This window comes from Salmo salar, unplaced genomic scaffold (assembly GCF_905237065.1).
Source record: "Salmo salar unplaced genomic scaffold, Ssal_v3.1, whole genome shotgun sequence".
Lineage (NCBI taxonomy): Eukaryota > Metazoa > Chordata > Actinopteri > Salmoniformes > Salmonidae > Salmo > Salmo salar.
Window position 1 is genome coordinate 85,423 of NW_025548178.1, and position 21,627 is coordinate 107,049.

General features: G+C 44.8%; 1 protein-coding gene and 2 long non-coding RNA genes across 5 annotated transcripts; all 3 read left to right on the plus strand.

Moving 5' to 3' along the window:
- The first annotated feature begins 1,290 nt into the window (after positions 1 to 1,290).
- On the plus strand, positions 1,291 to 12,420 carry LOC123724024 (voltage-dependent calcium channel subunit alpha-2/delta-3). The gene is made up of 18 exons (XM_045712007.1): positions 1,291 to 1,301; positions 1,509 to 1,575; positions 1,762 to 1,842; positions 1,959 to 2,033; positions 4,594 to 4,646; positions 4,778 to 4,921; positions 7,689 to 7,784; positions 7,917 to 8,035; positions 8,899 to 8,932; positions 10,126 to 10,208; positions 10,409 to 10,470; positions 10,712 to 10,756; positions 10,951 to 11,013; positions 11,108 to 11,178; positions 11,381 to 11,456; positions 11,853 to 11,893; positions 12,008 to 12,063; positions 12,183 to 12,420. Exons 1-18 carry the CDS (start codon positions 1,291 to 1,293, stop codon positions 12,308 to 12,310), a joined length of 1,305 nt encoding a protein of 434 aa, XP_045567963.1. The 3' UTR covers positions 12,311 to 12,420.
- Positions 12,421 to 13,644: 1,224 nt separating this feature from the next.
- Positions 13,645 to 15,506, plus strand: LOC123732756 (uncharacterized). Of its 3 annotated transcripts, none has more exons than XR_006763394.1 (4): positions 13,645 to 13,770; positions 14,999 to 15,060; positions 15,224 to 15,268; positions 15,463 to 15,506. It is a non-coding gene; the product is annotated as an uncharacterized lncRNA (long non-coding RNA). The 3 variants fall into 3 exon arrangements; XR_006763395.1 differs by lacking the exon at positions 13,645 to 13,770 and adding an exon at positions 14,710 to 14,798; XR_006763393.1 differs by lacking the exon at positions 13,645 to 13,770 and having other exon boundaries at positions 14,916 to 15,060.
- A 2,548-nt stretch (positions 15,507 to 18,054) lies between these two features.
- On the plus strand, positions 18,055 to 19,327 carry LOC123732755 (uncharacterized). Its single transcript, XR_006763392.1, has 2 exons — positions 18,055 to 18,478; positions 18,690 to 19,327. It is a non-coding gene; the product is annotated as an uncharacterized lncRNA (long non-coding RNA).
- The last annotated feature ends 2,300 nt before the right edge of the window (positions 19,328 to 21,627 follow it).

Below are 21,627 nucleotides of genomic sequence, written 5' to 3' on the forward strand. Positions count from 1 at the left end.
AAACCTGTTGGATGCATTTGCAGATTGTTTTGGTTGTGTTTAGGATTATGTTTTTCTCCATAGGAAATTAATTGTATCCAACCGTTATGGAAGGAGGTATAACACAGGTGACATAATAGTACATGTAATTGATAAGGGGTATTTTATGAGGATATAACACCAATCTTAAACTGAAAGTCATAAAACACATTGAGAAATGTTTTGACCTTTTTTTAACTAGGCTAGTCAGTTAAGAACAAATTCTTATTTACAATGACGGCCTACACCAGCCAAACCCGGACGACGCTGGGACAATTGTTCCCCAGCCTACGGGACTCCCAATCACAGCCGGGTGTGAAACAGCCTGGATTTGAACCAGGGTGTCTGTAGTGACGCCTCTAGCACTGAGATGCAGTGCCTTAGAGTGCTGCGCCACTCGGGAGACCCAGAAGTGAGAGAGAGATAGAGAGAGAGAGAGAGAGAGAGAGAGAGAGAGAGAGAGACTTTAATCCTCTAGTCAGTCTGCATGTGAGAACAATGCTATATATAATATAACAATATCATTTGTACTGTACTTACATGTTAATTTGCAAATGCCTGTGTATCTACATCAACATTACCTGCACATCACAGAGAGAGACAATTCCATGAGTAAGAGGTTGTGTATGTATGTATGAGTGTGTGTTTGAGGGGGGATCATGTGTATATTACATGTGTACATTGCATGTGTGTTACTTAGTCAAGTTTGCCCTATTGCGTTGGTAACATCCAAATAGAAGAAGTGCAAGTAACAAGGCTTGATGTCATTTCACACTTCTCCTCATGACTCAAACCACCCTGCAGATCTACAGCTCTATTCTCACGCTCCACAGATGCTCTGACACATTCATTTCTGTTATAAGTGTCATATATGTGTTTTGATATGGTTGATAAGGTTAGGCCCAACGTTTAAGCATGTACAGTAGCTGTGCACTTGCAGATGGTCCCGAGATCTGAGGGACAAACCTGAAGCCATGAACGTGGACAGTACAGAAGTGATCTGAGAATCGATTCCAGCATCTCCTGAATCCACCTGTAGTAGAGAGAGAGGGAGAAGAAGAGAGAGAAGAGAGATACTTTTTATCCTCCAGTCTAACAAACTGTCTGTCTATTCTAATCTCTAACTCGTGACATGGACTGCACCCTCCTTTGTATCACAGGAAGTCATTGTGGGTTTTGTGTCATTCTGAGGTCTACACATGTCCAATGCAAGATGTAGGTTATTTAATTCAAAATAGTTTATACGACTAAACTCTGTACCTACTTAAGAACATGTTTACAAGGTTAAACACTAATTAATGTATTAGGAAATGATTTTAGGTGAAAAACATCTGATTTGGTAATAAACATAAATTTAAATAAAAATTACCATGGCTTTCTTATCCAATGGGTTTTGAGAAGGAGACAAGGAAAGAGGACGCGAGGAGTATGCAATCGAGATCGGTCTTTGCCACTGTCTGTCACTGTCACTGTGTTCCATCTCAGTAAAGAAACAAGAAGGGCCCTAGCCTGATGACCACTGTGGCCATGCCTGTGTTCAGCACCAAGAACGAGACCGTAAGTGTGTGTGTGTCTGTCTGTCTGTCTGTCTGTCTGTCTGTCTGTCTGTCTGTCTGTCTGTCTGTCTGTCTGTCTGTCTGTCTGTCTGTCTGTCTGTCTGTCTGTCTGTCTGTCTGTCTGTCTGTCTGTCTGTCTGTCTGTCTGTCTGTTATACTTACTCTTTCTCTCCTCTCTCCTCTACAGAAGAACCAGGGTATTCTCCTAGGGGTAGTGGGCACAGACATTCCTCTTCAGGAACTCATGAAGATCATCCCTAAACACCTGGTACTGGGTTTTCTAACCCATGTTTATGACCCATTAGATGCCTTGTCATTTCCTGTTGTACTGTACTCTATGTCATGTAATGTAAGTATCTCTATATATTGTTTTTGTGCCTTCAGCTGGGTATCCACGGTTACGCCTTTGCCATCACAAACAACGGCTACATCCTGACCCATCCGGACCTGAAGCCACTGGTAACACACTGTCTTTTAAACCCACTCATACACTATGTCCCCTGCCTAGGGTTGTAAAATCAAAGGTTTCCTCAGAAATAATGGTTAGAGGATTCAGGATTTCCTGCTTATTCCCTCCTTTATACCAGGAATCGTCGAAGCAGGATTTCTGGAAAACCTGGGAATTCTGGGAAAGTTGCCTGAATTTTGCGACCCTACCCCTGACCCTAACCCTGTCCCTAACCCGAGCCTTGCCACAATGCACTAACCCTAACCCGCACAGCCTTTACACATACCAACCTCTGGAGTGGTTAAACATCTATAGTACATTGCAGTTTTCCCCTCCCCACTCAAACTCCTCCCAGAGAGTCCTAACAAAATTATTTTGTATCATTTTTTTGAACATTTTAATTGAAAACAATCAGAGTAAGGTACTTAATTGTTACCCAGAAATGATTTGATATTAAGATACAAATGGCTGCCTTTAAAGACATGTTCCGGAACTTTTGTGACTACTAAGCGACTACTTCCAACTTTGGGCCGGATGTGTCAGTGTGTAGTTCATACATGCATAATCTATGAGCAGAATTACTGTCTTACCTCAATTAACCACGAAATCCCTAGTTTGTTTTTCTGGAAGCTGTGCTGCACTATTTTCCCCCACGTGGGTCAGCCTCCTAGCAATTGGTGGTCTAGCCAATGAGCTTCAGCCCCTCACCATATGAGGGAACAGTAGCAAGATGCACATAAAGCAGAGCAAGAGAGAGAGAGAGAGCGGTGACATGTTGCATGTACAGTATGTGTATATACGGTGCATTAGTAAAGTATTCAGACCCCTTGACTTTTTCCACATTTTCTTACTTTACAGACTTATTCTTAAATGGATTAAAAAAAAGTTTTCTCATCAATCTATCCACAATAGCCCATAACGACAAAGCAAAAATAAGTTTCTAGAAATATCTGTACATTTAAAAAAGAAGGAAAACAGAAATATCACATTTACATAAGTACTCAGACACTTTACTCAATACTTTGTTGAAGCACCTTTGGCAGTGATTACAGCCTTGAGTCTTCTTGGGTATGACGCTACACGCTTGGCACACCTGTATTTGTGGAGTTTCTCCCATTCTTCTCTGCAGATCCTCTCAAGCTCTGTCAGCTTGGTTGGGAAGCGTCACTGCACAGCTATTTTCAGGTCTCTCCAGAGATGTGGTTCAAGTCCGGGATCTGTCTGGGCCACTTAAGGACATTCAGAGACTTGTCCCGAATCCACTCCTGCGTTGTCTTGGCTGTGTGCTTAGGGTCGTTGTCCTGTTGGAAGGTAGACCTTCACCCCAGTCGGAGGTCCTGAGTGCTCCGGAGCAGGTTTTCATCAAGGATCTCTCTGTACTTTGCTCCATTCGTTTTTCCCTCGATCCTGGCAAGTCTCCCAGTCCCTGCTGCTGAAAGACATCCCCACGGCATGATGCTGCCACCACCATGCTTCACCATAAGAATGGTGCCAGGTTTCCTCCAGCCGTAACGCTTGGCATTCAGGCGAAAGGGTTCAATCTTGGTTTCATCCGACCAGAGAATCTTGATTCTCATGGTCTGAGAGTCCTTTAAGGGCCTTTTTGGCAAACTCCAAGCAGGCTGTTGTGCATTTTACAGAGCGGGAGTGCTGATCGGGGGAGTGCTGCAGAGATGGTTGTCCTTCTGAAAGGTTCTCCCATCTTCACAGAGGAACTCTTGAGCTCTGTGACCATTGGATTCTTGGTCACCTCCCTGACCAAGGCCCTTCTCCCCTGATTGCTAAGTTTGTCCGGCGGCCAGCTCTAGGAAGAGTCTTGGTGGTTCCAAACGTCTTCCATTTAAAAACGATGGAGGCCACTGTGTTCTTGGGGACCTTCAATGCTGCAGACATTTTTTGGTACCCTTTCCCAGATCTGTGCCTCGACACAATCCTGTCTCGGAGCTCTACGGACAATTCTTTCAACCTCACGGCTTGGTTTTTGCTCTGACATGCAGTGTCAACTGTGGGAACATATATAGACTGGTGCGTGCCTTTCCAAATCATGTCCAATTAATTGAATTTACCACAGGTGGACTCCAATCAAGTTGTAGAAACATCTCAAGGATGATCAATGGAAACGGGATGCACCTGAGCTCAATTTCAAGTCTCATAGCAAAGGGTCTGAATGCTTATGTAAATAAGATATTTCTGTTCATTACATTTTTATAAATTAGCAAAAAAAATCCCCCAAAACTGTTATGGGGTATTAGGTGTAAATTGAGGAGGATTTTTATTTATTTATTTTAGAATAAGGCTGTAACCTAACGACATTTTGAAAAAGTCAAAGAGTCTGAATACTTTCCGAATGCACTGCATGTGACGTAGTACCCCATTTTCGCAGACAACTTTTTGGTCGTGAGCATTACTTTCAGAACTACTGGCTAAAAGTAAAGTATACTTGTCTTTCTGTTATTTAGTTTAGTTTCTGTTGGTCAGCTCCTCAAGTGTTTTGGGTGTGTGTCTACTTATTAATTTGACAGGACGTATTGCAACACTGATGAGCACCATGAGCACCGCTCCCTCTCCCAGATCCAGGCCATTAAACTCTACCTGACCGGACGCAAGCCACACATCAAATATAAGTTACACCACACTGGGATCTATAGGCTACTGGGGTTTCATTATATATCCTGGGAAATCGTATAACCTAGCCGTAACCGTAACCCTCGCTTCAACCCCAACCCTTAACCCTAACCCTATATCCTGTTTGTAGAGGACGTGGTAGTGTGTTTCCAGGACTGAACCACTCCCTCTCTGCCGTAGGTGACAGAGAGCTGATCCAGGAGGTGTTGTTTGATGCTGTGGTCACAGCCCCACTGGAGGCCTACTGGACCGGCCTGGCCCTCAACAAGTCCGAGTGAGTCTAGCCTACTAACTCCTGAACATGAACTAACTCCTCCTCAACTCCTTTATGCAACACGCCTCCCTCTGTTGCTCTCTCACAGCTCTTAATTTGCGGGGTTGGTCGTCGTTACAAACAGTACTAAACATCAACGTCATCAGCATGTCACTAGGTCTCTCTGCTTTGATCACCTGTGTGGTCCCCGCTGTAATGCTCGTCATTGAAGGGGGACCAAAACGCAGCGGGTAAAGTGCTCATCCTCTTATTTATTAAAGAAAACACTTAATCAATACAAAACAAATGACAAAAACAGTCCAGTAAGGTGCATAGACTATACTAGAAACAACCACCCACAAAACCCAGTGAAAAGAAACACAGCTAAATATGACGGTTCCTGTGCTTCACCCCGCACCTTCCCAATCCTCCCACCACGGAGGTGGCTCTGGCCGTAGCTCCCGTTCAGCAGACTCTGGGCTGCACGGCATCGCTGGAGGCCCCGGGCTGAGAGGCGTTGCTGGAAACCCCGGGCTGAGGGGCGTCGCTGGAGGCTCCTGGCTGAGGAGCGTCGCTGGAGGCTCCGGGCTGGGGAGCGTCTCTGGAGGCTCCTGACTGGGGAGCGTCGCTGGAGGCCCCGGGCTGAGAGGCGTTGCTGGCTGAGGAGCGTCGCTGGAGGCCCCTGGCTGAGGGGTGTCGCTGGAGGCCCCTGGCTGAGGCGCGTCGCTGGAGGCTCAGGGCTGAGGAGCATCTCTGCAGGCTCCAGACTCTAGGCAGTCTCTGCAGGTTCCGGACTGTAGGCCGTCTCTGTCGGTTCCGGACTGTAGGCCGTCTCTGTCGGTTCCGGACTGTAGGCCGTCTCTGTCGGTTCCGGACTGTAGGCCGTCTCTGTCGGTTCCGGACTCTAGGCCGTCTCTGTCTGTTCCGGACTATAGGCCATCTCTGTCAGTTCCGGACTGTAGGCCGTCTCTGTCGGTTCCGGACTGTAGGCTGTCTCTGTCGGTTTCGGACTGTAGGCTGTCTCTGTCGGTTCCGGACTGTAGGCTGTCTCTGTCGGTTCCAGACTGTAGGCCGTCTCTCTCAGTTCCGGACTGTAGGACGTCGCCGGAAGCACTGGACGGGGAACTGTTGCCGGAAGCACTGGACGGGGAACTGTCGCCGGAAGCTCTGGACGGGGAACTGGCGCCGGAAGCTCTGGACGGTGGACTGTCGCCGGAACCTCTGGACAGTGGACTGTCGCCGGAACCTCTGGACGGGGAACTGTCGCCGGAAGCTCTGGACGGGGAACTGTCGCCGGAAGCTCTGGATGGGAACTGTCGCCGGAAGCTCTGGACTGGGACTGCGCACTGGAGGCCTGATGCGTGGGGCTGGCTTAGGAGGCACCAGACTAGTAACCTGCACCACAGGGCTAGTGCGAGGAGCAGGAACAGGACGTACTGGACTGGGCAGGCGCACTGAAGGCCTGATGCATGGGACTGGCTTTGGAGGCGCCAGACTAGTAACACGCACCACAGGGCTAGTGTGAGGAGCAGGAACAGGACATACTGGACTGGGCAGGCGCACCGGAGGCCTGATGCATGGGACTAGCTTTGGAGGCGCCAGACTAGTAACACGCACCTCAAGGCTAGTGCGGAGAGCAGGAACAGGATGCACTGGACTGGGCTGATGCACTGGAGGAAGAGTACGAGGAGCAGGAACAGGATACACTGGGCCATGAACCCTCACCGGCGGTCTGATGCTTGCAACTTGCATCACCGGTCCTGGCTCAATGCTGGCTCTAGCATGACACCTGTGAGGAGCTTTCACCAAGCGCACCGGGCTGTAGCTGTGCACTGGTGATACCGTGCGTATCTCCGCATAACACGGTGCTTGCTTGCGCCGTCGCTCCCCATAGTAAGCACAGGTGCTCCTTCGTGCCCTTTCTGCCAGTACCTCTCTCCGGAATCTCGCGTCAAGCTCCTCGCTTGATTCCTTGACTGGCTCCTCTTTGCTCCACGGCTCTGTCCTGTACGCCAGGGAAGTTAGGTCAGGGCTCCCCACTGACTCAGCCCAACTCCCCGTATGCCCCCCCAAAAACTTTTTTTGGGGCTGCCTCCTCACCTCCTGAAATGGAGGATATAATGCCTCATACCTCCGTCGTTCCCTCTTAGCTTCCTCCATCTCCTCCTTCAGGCGCTGGTACTCCCCAGCCTGGTGCCATGGTCCTTTACCGTCCAGGATCTCCTCCCATGTCCAGGACTCCAAATAGCTCTCTTGCTGCTCCTTCCTCCGCTGCTTGGTCCTTCTTTGGTGGGTGGTTCTGTAACGCTCGGCGTTGAAGGGGGACCAAAACACAGCGGGTAAAGTGCTCATCCTCTTATTTATTAAAGAAAACACTTAATCAATACAAAACAAATGACGAAAACAGTCCAGTAAGGTGCATAGACTATACTAGAAACAACCACTCACAAAACCCAGTGAAAAGAAACACAGCTAAATATGGCCTCCAATTAGAGACAACAACAACCAGCTGCCTCTAATTGGAGGTCACTGACAAAACTCACATAGAACTAGAAAAGCTAGATAAACATAGAAATAAGAAAACTAGAACCTAAACCCACAATGCCCGACCACACAAAACAACCACCCCCTGCCACGCCCTGACCAACTACAATGACAAGTAACCCCTTTTACTGGCCAGGACGTGACACCCGCCTCTTCCCACAATCCTCTCTACTCTGTGGTCTCGTGACTAATGTGCTGAACGTTTTACTTTTTGTTTTCATTGTTTGTTTGATCACCCCAACAGGAACTCAGACAAAGGAGTGGAGATTGCTTACCTAGGCACACGCACTGGCCTCTCTAGAACCAGCCTGTTTGTTGTCCCAGAGCACCTATCCAATCAGTGAGTACGATACTGAGCATCTGGCCAATCAGTGCAACAACTGAGACAAAGCAATGTACAAGTGACTTGTACTTTCACCAGTGACTTGTAGTTTCTCCTCTGACTCCTTCATGTCTTCCTGTCTCTCACCAGAGACTTCCTGACGGTGGAGGATAAGGAGGGGGTGTTCAATGCTGACCACTTCCCTCTGTGGTACAAGAGAGCAGCAGAGCTGGTTCCCGGCACCTTCGTCTACTCGAACCCCTTTGGAGGTATGGAGACACTTACACAAAACGTACCTTTACTCTATGTCCAGAATCCCCTCACCCGAAACACACCCGCTCCTAACACAAGGTGTTACACCATTTACTTGCACTGTATTTTAATTATGTTGTCTTTGAAATACAACTTCATTTTACTTTAATCAATATACAGTTTCTCTAATATACAGTAGCTCACTCTCCCTTATTTGTAATTGAGTGGCATCTGTAGCATATTTTCCCCACACCCCACTCAATAGATCTCTTTGGTTAACTGTGTACTTTATCTCTGTGGGTTACCATGGAGATTCAGTGTATCTGTCTCTGATATAGGGTGTAGTTGGCCTCTTCGCTCTGGGAGACCTGCACACATTAATCTGGTCTCCCGTCGCTGAAGGCGACATCCTGAACCCCGAAAACATATTTACCAGCCTTCTGGTTTATCTATTTCTGAATAACTTTTCCTGTCACCGAAGGCAAATCTATAATCCAGAATGCCTTACCAGCTTTTACAGACTATACACTCTGTGAAAAAAAAACATTTAAATGCAACTTTTCCAGAGTTTACCAAATTCACACCAAATCGCCTGTGAAAAGGCCGTACCTATTCACTGACAAAATCATAGGCGGGACAGCACGAAATGAGACGCAGAGACGTGACTTCAACAAAAAGAAGGACACTGTAATCGGTGTTCTTCTTTCAACTCTCCCCGGGACCGTACAAACAAAGGCCAGGGTAATGGCTCTCAAAAAAATAATATAAATAATAAAATAACAGTTGGTGCTAAACCTATAACAGGGAATCCTACTGTCCTGGAATTCATCATAGTCATAGTCTCTGGCTCATAATCACTCTCCCCCCTCTGCCCCTTCAGGGAGCACAAACAATGACCAGTCAATTGGCCTCAGGTGAGCTCATCAGTAGTGGCTGTACTGTGGCCCACCTCCAGCAGAGGGCGCAGTCGGACCACTTGACCCGGCTGATCCCTCACACACCCTAAAGCCAAAGGTTTGTTGCCAGCTGAGATCACGCGGTAATCTTGCATGGCGACTACTACGGAGTATGGGGACAAGGGAGTGACTTCTGGAAAATGTGGATTTAAACGTTTATTTTTACCATAGTTCACACATTTTATAGCCCGTACCGATCGGTAAGGCATTCCGTATTATAGATTTGCCTTGTGACTGGAAAGGTTTCACGGAAATAGGTCAATCAGAGGGGCTGATTAATATGTTTTCGGGGTACGGGATGTCACCTGCACTGACAGGAGACTAGATTAATGTGTACAAGTCTCACTGAGCGAAGAGGCTAACTACACCCTATATCAGAGACACAGATACACCGAATCGTCATGGTAAAACCTATCAGAGACACACTGAATCGCCATGACAACCCACAGAGATACAGTACACAGGGTTAACTAAAGATATCTATTGAGTGGGGTGTGGGGGTGGGGGTGGAAAATAGGCTACAGATTGAATTCAACCACAAGTTAGGGAGAGTGAGCTATTGTATATTAGAGAAGCTGGGTTGTTGTACAGCTCATCTCTCTCACTGCTGTCTGTAATTAATGTGCCCCACTTTCTTCCCACTGAGGGAAAGAGAGGATCAGGATCTCACTGTTGTTCCCTGTTGTCTACCAGCCTCTACCTTCCTCTAACTGCTGTCATCACTTAGTCTGTTGTAAAATATCCCTCCTTTACTGTCACCTCCCCTGTTTAATACTATAACCTCCTCCAACAATCCCTGTCCCCAGAGGTTCTGTAGTGCTAGTACCAGAACAGTTTTTTATTTCATAAGAACACATCCCTCTCTCTGTGTCAGAATCACTTCTAACATCCTGGTTGTAGACTACTGATGGGATTCCATCACTGAGTGTAGTGCTGTGGGTTGCTATTGCCTGCTGAAGGCTGTGGGTATGGTGCCATCTTTTGGCTAGAAAATGATTATTCCCTTTTGTTTCTGTGACTTGGTTTTCCAGCTGTGATTATGCTGAGGTGCTGAGGGTGGAATGGAATATATAGTGTATTTTATAAGATCTATTGAAATAGTAGGAATTGTTATTTTCCATTTACACAGCATTTGTTGATTGAGGCTAATGTTCAGGAAATGAGAATAAGAGCGTGGTTTTGGCCAGCACTGCCATACAACTGCTGGATGACAGGAAGTCACCTATTGTTGCTTGTAAGCTCCCTGAAAAGCCCCTAACTTCTCCCTTAACTTCTCCCTGGCATAGAGAGCTACTGTACCTGTTATAGGCTTGTAACTATAAAGCCCCCTCTGAAGACATGTGAAGAAACTCTTTAATACATGTTTAATTCCTCTTCTAGATGAACAGTGTGCTGACTGTGTTCTGTTTGTGTTTTTGTTAAAACCCACTATAGCCGTTGGGATTCAGATGAAGCTGGATTTCTTTCAGAGGAAGTTCTGGACCGCTAGTAGACAGGTAGACACACACACACACACACACACACACACACACACACACACACACACACACACACACACACACACACACACACACACACACACACACACACACACACACACACACACACACACACACACACACACACACACACACACACACACACACACACACACACACACACACACAATATCCAGTGCTGTGAGACATGCTTTATGGATTATTCTAATAATTTATTCATCTTATTGATTCGATCCAGTGTGCTGCTCTGGATGGGAAGTGCACCATTAGCTGTGATAATGAGGTAAGACCAGACAGTAGCTATCTGTCACTGACTCATGCTACTTCCTGTTTCTTAGCCCGTTGTCCGTGTCTCAGCTTTTCTACTTCCTGTCTGTACTGTCTGCGACCTTTCTCTGTTTCCTCTAAGTATTGAATTATTAAATGATGTCATGCTTTGAAGATCTGAATTAATGTTCCTTTCTTTCTATCTAACAGGACATTAAGTGTTACCTTATAGACAACAACGGATTTATTCTGGTCACAGAGGACTACTCTCAGGTACCATTAATAATATACTAAATATGTGTGCGTATTGTCCTGTAGCTCCCCTGGTTCTTAGTATTTGCCTTTAAATAAACATCTTCTTCCTCAGACGGGGCTGTTCTTTGGAGAGGTGGAGAGTGCTGTTATGAACAAGCTGCTTCTCATGGGCTCCTTCAAAAGGTTAGAGGAGAAATCATGTTACAGTCATTACCCTGAACACAAAAACCACAACACACACACACACACACACACACACACACACACACACACACACACACACACACACACACACACACACACACACACACACACACACACACACACACACACACACACACACACACACACACACAATGAATGGTCTATTTTCTCCTCTCTCTAGGATCACTCTGTATGACTACCAGGCTCTCTGTAGAGAGTATGCTGGCAGCAGTGACAGCGCACGCTCTTTATCACATGTAAGTACTGCCCCTAAATATTATCACATGTAAGTACTTCCCCTAAATATTTTCACATGTAAGTACTGTCCCTAAATATTATCACATGTAAGTACTGCCCCTAAATATTGTCAAATGTAAGTACTGTCCCTAAATATCGTCACTTGTACGTACTGTCCCTAAATATTTCACATGTACGAACTGTCCCTAAATATTATCACATGTAAGTACTGTCCCTAAATATTTTCACATGTAAGTACTGTCCCTAAATATTTTCACATGTAAGTACTGTCCCTAAATATTTTCACATGTAAGTACTGTCCCTAAATAGTATCACGTGTACGTACTGTCCCGAAACTACTCATCAGACTTACATACATCCAGTCAATACTAATTATTTAATGTCTTCTCTCCCAGCCCTTCTCCATAGTGAAATGGCTCCTGACCAAACTTGTCATGTGAGAATAATAAAATAATCACCTTGATACGATAAAATGAGATGCACTGATTATTAACCACAGTACATATTATTGTATTATTATATCAATGTATGTTTGTGTTTTCCTCATCAGTTTCCTGCTGGAGTTCAACCTTTACAGCTGGTGGCATGTTGATCTCTCAGTCAAAGGTCAGTGTGTGCAAGAATATACCTTGAGGTGTGTGTGTGTGAGTGCTTGTACACATGCATGTGTGTGTGTGAGTCTTTCGTGTCTTTATTATGTTAAGATTTACATGTCCCATTTCCAGCCCAAAGGTCGAGGGGAAAGACCATGATGGTGCCATGTGACACGGAGTACCCTGCCTTCGTCTCTGAGCGTACCATCAAAGAGACCACGGGAAACATCGACTGTGAGGGCTGTGCCAGGTACTTGTAACACAGTTCCCTTACCTGTGTATTAGGCACCAAGAAACTCACTTAACCTGTGTGTTGATGGTGTATACACAATACAGGGTAATTTCATGCGTTAGTTCTGGGATAGACGCCCCGCTAGCGGGACAACTTACGGTGAAACTGGAGGACGCGCAATTCAAATAAATAATCATAAACATTATGGATATTAAACATTTAGGTACATACAAGCGTCTTATATCAGTTGAAAGCTTAAATTCTTGTTAATCTAACTGCACTGTTCGATTTACAGTAGGCTTTACAGCGAAAGCATGCCATGTGATTGTTTGAGGACGGCGTCCCACATCAAAATATTTTGCCACCGGCACAGGTTTCATAAATTCACAAATAGCGATTAAATATTCACGTACTTTTTGAAAATCTTCCTCTGATTTGTCATCCAAAAGGTCCCAGCTATAACATGTAGTGTCGTTTTGTTAGATAAAATCCTTCTTTATATCCCAAAAAGTATTTTTAGTTGGCGCCATCGATTTGAGTAATCCACTCGTTAAACATGCCAAGATAGGAATTTTCCCCACACCCCACTCAATAGATCTCTTTGGTTAACTGTGTACTTTATCTCTGTGGGTTACCATGGAGATTCAGTGTATCTGTGTCTCTGATATAGGGTGTAGTTGGCCTCTTCGCTCTGGGAGACCTGCACACATTAATCTGGTCTCCCGTCGCTGAAGGCGACATCCTGAACCCCGAAAACATATTTACCAGCCTTCTGGTTTATCTATTTCTGAATAACTTTTCCTGTCACCGAAGGCAAATCTATAATCCAGAATGCCTTACCAGCTTTTACAGACTATACACTCTATGAAAAAAAACATTTAAATCCAACTTTTCCAGAGTTTACCAAATTCACACCAAATCCCCTGTGAAAAGGCCGTACCTATTCACTGACAAAATCATAGACGGGACAGCACGAAATGAGATGCAGAGACGTGACTTCAACAAAAAGAAGGACACTGTAATCGGTGTTCTTCTTTCAACTCTCCCCGGGACCGTACAAACAAAGGCCAGGGTAATGGCTCTCAAAAAAATAATATAAATAATAAAATAACAGTTGGTGCTAAACCTATAACAGGGAATCCTACTGTCCTGGAATTCATCATAGTCATAGTCTCTGGCTCATAACCACTCTCCCCCCCTCTGCCCCTTCAGGGAGCACAAACAATAACCAGTCAATTGGCCTCAGTTGAGCTCATCAGTAGTGGCTGTACTGTGGCCCACCTCCAGCAGAGGGCGCAGTCGGACCACTTGACCCGGCTGATCCCTCACACACCCTAAAGCCAAAGGTTTGTTGCCAGCTGAGATCACGCGGTAATCTTGCATGGCGACTACTACGGAGTATGGGGACAAGGGAGTGACTTCTGGAAAATGTGGATTTAAACGTTTATTTTTACCACAGTTCACACATTTTATAGCCCGTACCGATCGGTAAGGCATTCCGTATTATAGATTTGCCTTGTGACTGGAAAGGTTTCACGGAAATAGGTCAATCAGAGGGGCTGATTAATATGTTTTCGGGGTACGGGATGTCACCTGCACTGACAGGAGACTAGATTAATGTGTACAAGTCTCACTGAGCGAAGAGGCTAACTACACCCTATATCAGAGACACAGATACACCGAATCGTCATGGTAAAACCTATCAGAGACACACTGAATCGCCATGACAACCCACAGAGATACAGTATACAGGGTTAACTAAAGATATCTATTGAGTGGGGTGTGGGGGTGGAAAATAGGCTACAGATGAAATTCAACCACAAGTTAGGGAGAGTGAGCTACTGTATATTAGAGAAGCTGGGTTGTTGTACAGCTCATCTCTCTCACTGCTGTCTGTAATTAATGTGCCCCACTTTCTTCCCACTGAGGGAAAGAGAGGATCAGGATCTCACTGTTGTTCCCTGTTGTCTACCAGCCTCTACCTTCCTCTAACTGCTGTCATCACTTAGTCTGTTGTAAAATATCCCTCCTTTACTGTCACCTCCCCTGTTTAATACTATAACCTCCTCCAACAATCCCTGTCCCCAGAGGTTCTGTAGTGCTAGTACCAGAACAGGTTTTTATTTCATAAGAACACATCCCTCTCTCTGTGTCAGAATCACTTCTAACATCCTGATTGTAGACTACTGATGGGATTCCATCACTGAGTGTAGTGCTGTGGGTTGCTATTGCCTGCTGAAGGCTGTGGGTATGGCGCCATCTTTTGGCTAGAAAATGATTATTCCCTTTTGTTTCTGTGACTTGGTTTTCCAGCTGTGATTATGCTGAGGTGCTGAGGGTGGAATGGAATATATAGTGTATTTTATAAGATCTATTGAAATAGTAGGAATTGTTATTTTCCATTTACACAGCATTTGTTGATTGAGGCTAATGTTCAGGAAATGAGAATAAGAGCGTGGTTTTGGCCAGCACTGCCATACAACTGCTGGATGACAGGAAGTCACCTATTGTTGCTTGTAAGCTCCCTGAAAAGCCCCTAACTTCTCCCTTAACTTCTCCCTAACATAGAGAGCTACTGTACCTGTTATAGGCTTGTAACTATAAATCCCCCTCTGAAGACATGTGAAGAAACTCTTTAATACATGTTTAATTCCTCTTCTAGATGAACAGTGTGCTGACTGTGTTCTGTTTGTGTTTTTGTTAAAACCCACTATAGCCGTTGGGATTCAGATGAAGCTGGATTTCTTTCAGAGGAAGTTCTGGACCGCTAGTAGACAGGTAGACACACACACACACACACACACACACACACACACACACACACACACACACACACACACACACACACACACACACACACACACACACACAATATCCAGTGCTGTGAGACATGCTTTATGGATTATTCTAATAATTTATTCATCTTATTGATTCGATCCAGTGTGCTGCTCTGGATGGGAAGTGCACCATTAGCTGTGATAATGAGGTAAGACCAGACAGTAGGTGTCTGTCACTGACTCATGCTACTTCCTGTTTCTTAGCCCGTTGTCCGTGTCTCAGCTTTTCTACTTCCTGTCTGTACTGTCTGCGACCTTTCTCTGTTTCCTCTCAGTATTGAATTATTAAATGATGTCATGCTTTGAAGATCTGAATTAATGTTCCTTTCTTTCTATCTAACAGGACATTAAGTGTTACCTTATAGACAACAACGGATTTATTCTGGTACAGAGGACTACTCTCAGGTACCATTAATAATATACTAAATATGTGTGCGTATTGTCCTGTAGCTCCCCTGGTTCTTAGTATTTGCCTTTAAATAAACATCTTCTTCCTCAGACGGGGCTGTTCTTTGGAGAGGTGGAGAGTGCTGTTATGAACAAGCTGCTTCTCATGGGCTCCTTCAAAAGGTTAGAGGAGAAATCATGTTACAGTCATTACCCTGAAACACACACACACACACACACACACACACACACACACACACACACACACACACACACACACACACACACACACACACACACACACACACACACACACACACACACACACACAATGAATGGTCTATTTTCTCTTCTCTCTAGGATCACTCTGTATGACTACCAGGCTCTCTGTAGAGAGTATGCTGGCAGCAGTGACAGCGCACGCTCTTTATCACATGTAAGTACTGCCCCTAAATATTATCACATGTAAGTACTTCCCCTAAATATTTTCACATGTAAGTACTGCCCCTAAATATTATCACATGTAAGTACTGCCCCTAAATATTGTCAAATGTAAGTACTGTCCCTAAATATTGTCACATGTACGTACTGTCCCTAAATATTATCACATGTACGAACTGTCCCTAAATATTATCACATGTAAGTACTGTCCCTAAATATTTTCACATGTAAGTACTGTCCCTAAATATTTTCACATGTAAGTACTGTCCCTAAATATTTTCACATGTAAGTACTGTCCCTAAATATTTTCACATGTAAGTACTGTCCCTAAATAGTATCACGTGTACGTACTGTCCCGAAACTACTCATCAGACTTACATACATCCAGTCAATACTAATTATTTAATGTCTTCTCTCCCAGCCCTTCTCCATAGTGAAATGGCTCCTGACCAAACTTGTCATGTGAGAATAATAAAATAATCACCTTGATACGATAAAATGAGATGCACTGATTATCAACCACAGTACATATTATTGTATTATTATATCAATGTATGTTTGTGTTTTCCTCATCAGTTTCCTGCTGGAGTTCAACCTTTACAGCTGGTGGCATGTTGATCTCTCAGTCAAAGGTCAGTGTGTGCAAGAATATACCTTGAGGTGTGTGTGTGTGTGTGTGTGAGTGCTTGTACACATGCATGTGTGTGTGTGAGTCTTTCGTGTCTTTATTATGTTAAGATTTACATGTCCCATTTCCAGCCCAAAGGTCGAGGGGTAAGACCATGATGGTGCCATGTGACACGGAGTACCCTGCCTTCGTCTCTGAGCGTACCATCAAAGAGACCACGGGAAACATCGACTGTGAGGGCTGTGCCAGGTACTTGTAACACAGTTCCCTTACCTGTGTATTAGGCACCGATAAACTCACTTAACCTGTGTGTTGATGGTGTATACACAATACAGGGTAATTTCATGCGTTAGTTCTGGGATAGACGCCCCGCTAGCGGGACAACTTACGGTGAAACTGGAGGACGCGCAATTCAAATAAATAATCATAAACATTATGGATATTAAACATTTAGGTACATACAAGCGTCTTATATCAGTTGAAAGCTTAAATTCTTGTTAATCTAACTGCACTGTCCGATTTACAGTAGGCTTTACAGCGAAAGCATGCCATGTGATTGTTTGAGGACGACGTCCCACATCAAAATATTTTGCCACCGGCACAGGTTTCATAAATTCACAAATAGCGATTAAATATTCACGTACTTTTTGAAAATCTTCCTCTGATTTGTCATCCAAAAGGTCCCAGCTATAACATGTAGTGTCGTCTTGTTAGATAAAATCCTTCTTTATATCCCAAAAAGTATTTTTAGTTGGCGCCATCGATTTGAGTAATCCACTCGTTCAACATGCCAAGATAGGAATCCAAAAATCTACCCCTAAACTTTGTTTCAACAAGTCAAAATAAGTTTCTATTTAATCCTCAGATACCCTAAAATCGAATTAAATTATACACGAATTTCCAAGTCTGTGTCCCTGTAGTAAAACTCATTATTCTTACTCGTTTTGGAAGAAACAAGCCTGAAACCTTGAACAAAGACTACTGACACCCAGTAGAAGCCATAGGAATTGCATACTGGGAGCTAGATTTCATTATTTCCCTATACGTTCCATTTTAATAGCATGGGCTCTCTCAAAAAAAAACATTGTTTTTTCTATGGATTTTCTCCTACCATATCTATTGTGTTAGTCTCCTACATTATTTAATCATTTCTACAAACTTCAAAGTGTCTTCTTTCCAATGGTACCAATTATATGCATATCCTGGCTTCAGGGCCTGAACAACAGGCAGTTTACTTTGGGCACGTCAGTCAGATAGGAAGTGGAGAAAATAGGGGCCTAGCCTTATGTTAAAAGCATCAACTGAATCAACTCAACTCTCTCTCTCTCTTTCTTTCTCCTTCAACTCAACTCTCCCTCAGATCTTTTGTAATTCAGCAGATTCCCAGCAGTAATCTCTTCATGGTTGTCGTGGACAACAAGTGTGACTGCAGCTCTGCCCCCTGGTTTCCATGGATCCCATCGAGATTATGTATATCCTTTACTAACCCTCAATAAGTTTGAGTGTATTTTTAGTACAAAGCTTTTGTGAGTGTTTTTTAGTATAAATGTTTTGTAAGTAGATGGGTTTTGTAAGTTAACTGTAAGTGAACTCTGAACTTAGACTTTAGTGTTCTGAGCGCGTGAATAGCTTCTTCATTGTCAGAGGTATTAATACATTTCTCATACATGTAGGTATTTAGGAAGCGTGCATTACTGTTTGGTTGTCTCATCATGCTAGAATGATGTTGCAGAAACGGTCACCACAGTATCAGTTAAATGTATCTGAGGTGTCTGAGGTGTGGTTCATCATCAGTATTTCTATCCTTAACCCCTCTGCACACAATGAGTCTCTGAAATGTGATAGGTTGAAATTTCAGAAAGACAGAAAGCGGCCAGAATCGTGTCATCCTTTTCACCCCGAGGTACGCAGTGTGTAGATATGTGTGCGTCTGCGTCACAATTCTGTGATTACACGGAAAGTACATGAACGCCTGTTTATGAGTGTATATTAACATGACATTAAGCATTTTTGTGACCATCTGTATATTGTCTGAAGCATATAGATATATAGTGTATGTATTAATTCATTTCTATGGTCTGAAACTCCTGTGATGCCCCATGTGTCTGATGCAGGAGAATGCCATGGAGTGTGGAGGAGCAGCAGGCCTCTCTGCCCCCCTTACAGCAGCACTGCTCCCCCTACTGGCCACTCTCATTAGCAGGTGACCACACCGCCCTTGAGGCCCACCGTCCTGGACCCAACAATGGACCTAACACTGGAGAGATTGATAGACAGGCGCACCATCAAATGCTGACAACGCACAGGGAGCCTCGCCAACAAGAAGTACTTGCTCACAACTAACTGAGTTGCTTATTACCAACAGAGTGACGTACCAATTGTAAAGCATCTCCCTGACCAGCAGAGAAATAAGAAATTAGACATTGTTCAAGAGAAACAGAACAATATTCCAAGGGGAAAACAATATGGACATTAGACCGAACAAATATACCTGCGAGCAGCAATGAACGGGTTTCACAGGATGACAGAAAGGACACAAGATCAGTTGGATAACAAAGCCAGCCCTCTGTGATGTAAGAACTATCTTCCTTTATGTGCAGTCAATGAAAGCATTACCATGTTGATTTAAATTTCAGTTGGTTCACTCCACATTAGCGTTCCTAAATACTTCAATACACTCTCACAGCTGTAGTACGCTGACTGCAAGCGGCAGGACAGGATTTTACAGAATAAAATATCCACTTTTCCCTAACATGGGCAACAATATGTGATTATACAGATATACTAATCACAATATTTGACATAATTTATTTGCATGAGACAAAGTCCACTTGATCAATAGTTATTGCTCTAGTATCATATGGTGGCACTGGTGACGATGAGATCTATAGTGCCACCATTTGGTCTGGTGCAGCCATCTAAGGTTGCAGTGACTTCATATTCACATAGCTTCTATGGACATACATAAGGTTTACATACCACATTTCATTGCCCCTTGTCCATCGGCTCAGTTCTTGTAGCCAGTTGCCCATGGTGGAATTATCTGCAGGGCTTGACATTAACTCTTTCTGCCACTTGTCCTTCATACAAGTAAGACAGATTTTTTACTTGTCCGAACGGTTAAGGAGAACTGGCCAAAACCTCCCTCTGTTAAGGTGAGAGCAATGCAGATAATTGCAAAGCCTACAAGTCCAGCGTTCATCAAAGCACAGCTTCCCTGCCACGACCTGCCTACACTCTCGGCTCTGTCTTATATCAGTTTCTCAGAGTTTTGGTCAGAGTCTTGTAAGCAGGCACAGGTGTGAGCAATTAGTTAATGATTTTGTGATATCTTCCCTTACAAGCTGTCCTACAGCTTCACCACACTATCCCCATCCTGGGTGGAAAAGACCATCCCTGAGTTTTTCCAAAGCCATGTGGTACCTTTGGACTACGCTGGTGGCTGCCAGTCTTGCACTGGTCATGCTCCCCGAGACAGTTGGGCTCCCGTTGACCTTCCTCCCACTGAAAGAGATGCTGCTGGTGCTTCCCGTTGCTGAAGAATGCCGGAAGTACTGTCTCATAGATGCTGGAGGTCAGATGACGCCTATCGTGTGCTAGATGCAGCTGGCAACAGCAGCCCTGGATGCAGAACAGCGTCTCTCCGGGATAATCCACAGCCGACTGGAACCCCTGCCTGTGATAACCCAACTGGGTCATGGGTTGACCTCCAGTTGGTGGGAAGGCCTGCGAGGTTGGGCAGGAAATCTCTCTCTCTCCCACCTAGCTGGGTCGTACCGGAGTCTCTGCAAATGATCAAGTTCAGTTTAAGGACCTCTCTCCATCCAGTTCTATACGGCAGAGGACATCTAAAACCTGCTCTATCACTTGGAAAGGGTGTTTGTAGCACCTCTGTAACTTAGGACATACCCCCCGCTTCTTAGCCTTATTTCGAACCCAAACCAATTCAACCACAGATTAATATAGATAATTGGCACGAAAATCAAAGTTAACTTTCTGCTGACCGGAGGCATTAGCTTGGTGTCTTTTCACTGACCGCACTAATGTAGACAAAGTGTCATCCAGCCACAATACATATTCACTGACAGATGTACAATTTTTCCTGTGATCTATGTCAAGCATCACATCGACTAGAAGAACAATTTCTTAACCAAACAGCACTTTGAATGGGTTGAACCCGGTACTTGCATGAAAACGACTATGATAGACCATCATGACATACGGTAGAAGAACATCCCAGTTCAACACACTGTCCCCCATCCTGGATGGAAAAGACCGTCCATGAGTCACTCCGAAGCCATGTGGTAACTTTGGACCACGCTAGTAGCTTCCGGCGTCGCACTGCTCGTGCTCCCTGAGAAAGTTGGGCTCCCATTGACCTCCCTCCCATTGAAGGAGACGCTGTTGGCGCCTCCCATTGCTGAAGAAGACCGGAAGACCCCTCTCGTGGATGCTGGAGGCCAGATGACCTCTCTCGTGTGCTAGATGCGAGCGAGCAACCCATCTGACTGGGGATGATAAGCAGAGGTTTGAGATTTATGGATGTTCAACACATCCACAAACTCCTCTGTCCATTTTGAGATATAATCTCAGTCTACCAGGATGTACTTTTCCCGTTGGCGGTGTTAGTGAGTGGACCCAAGATATCCACTGCTATACGTTCACACGGCCAAGAGGTGACAGACAGGTTTAGGGGTGCACAGAACGGCCGCCCTTGGGGTTTACGGGACGTGCAGTCCACACACTCCTTACACCATTTTTCTACATTGTCAAACCACCCCGTCCAGTCGAAACGATCTTTGGCTTTCCCCTGTAGCTTTTGCACTCCTAAATGACCCCCTGTTGTTGTGCTATGTACCATGTCCAAAACTGTAGGCGCCACAGCTTTGCGGAGGACCACTTGTATCTTACAAATGGCATCAGAATTAGGCAAGGGGACACGCACTAAACTCAGCCCTTGCACCTGAAGCTGATCCCATACTGGTGCATATTAAGGCTTGATTACTCTACCTCCCTGCGCTTGTCCCCTATACTGTACTTCTTGTAAGCTAG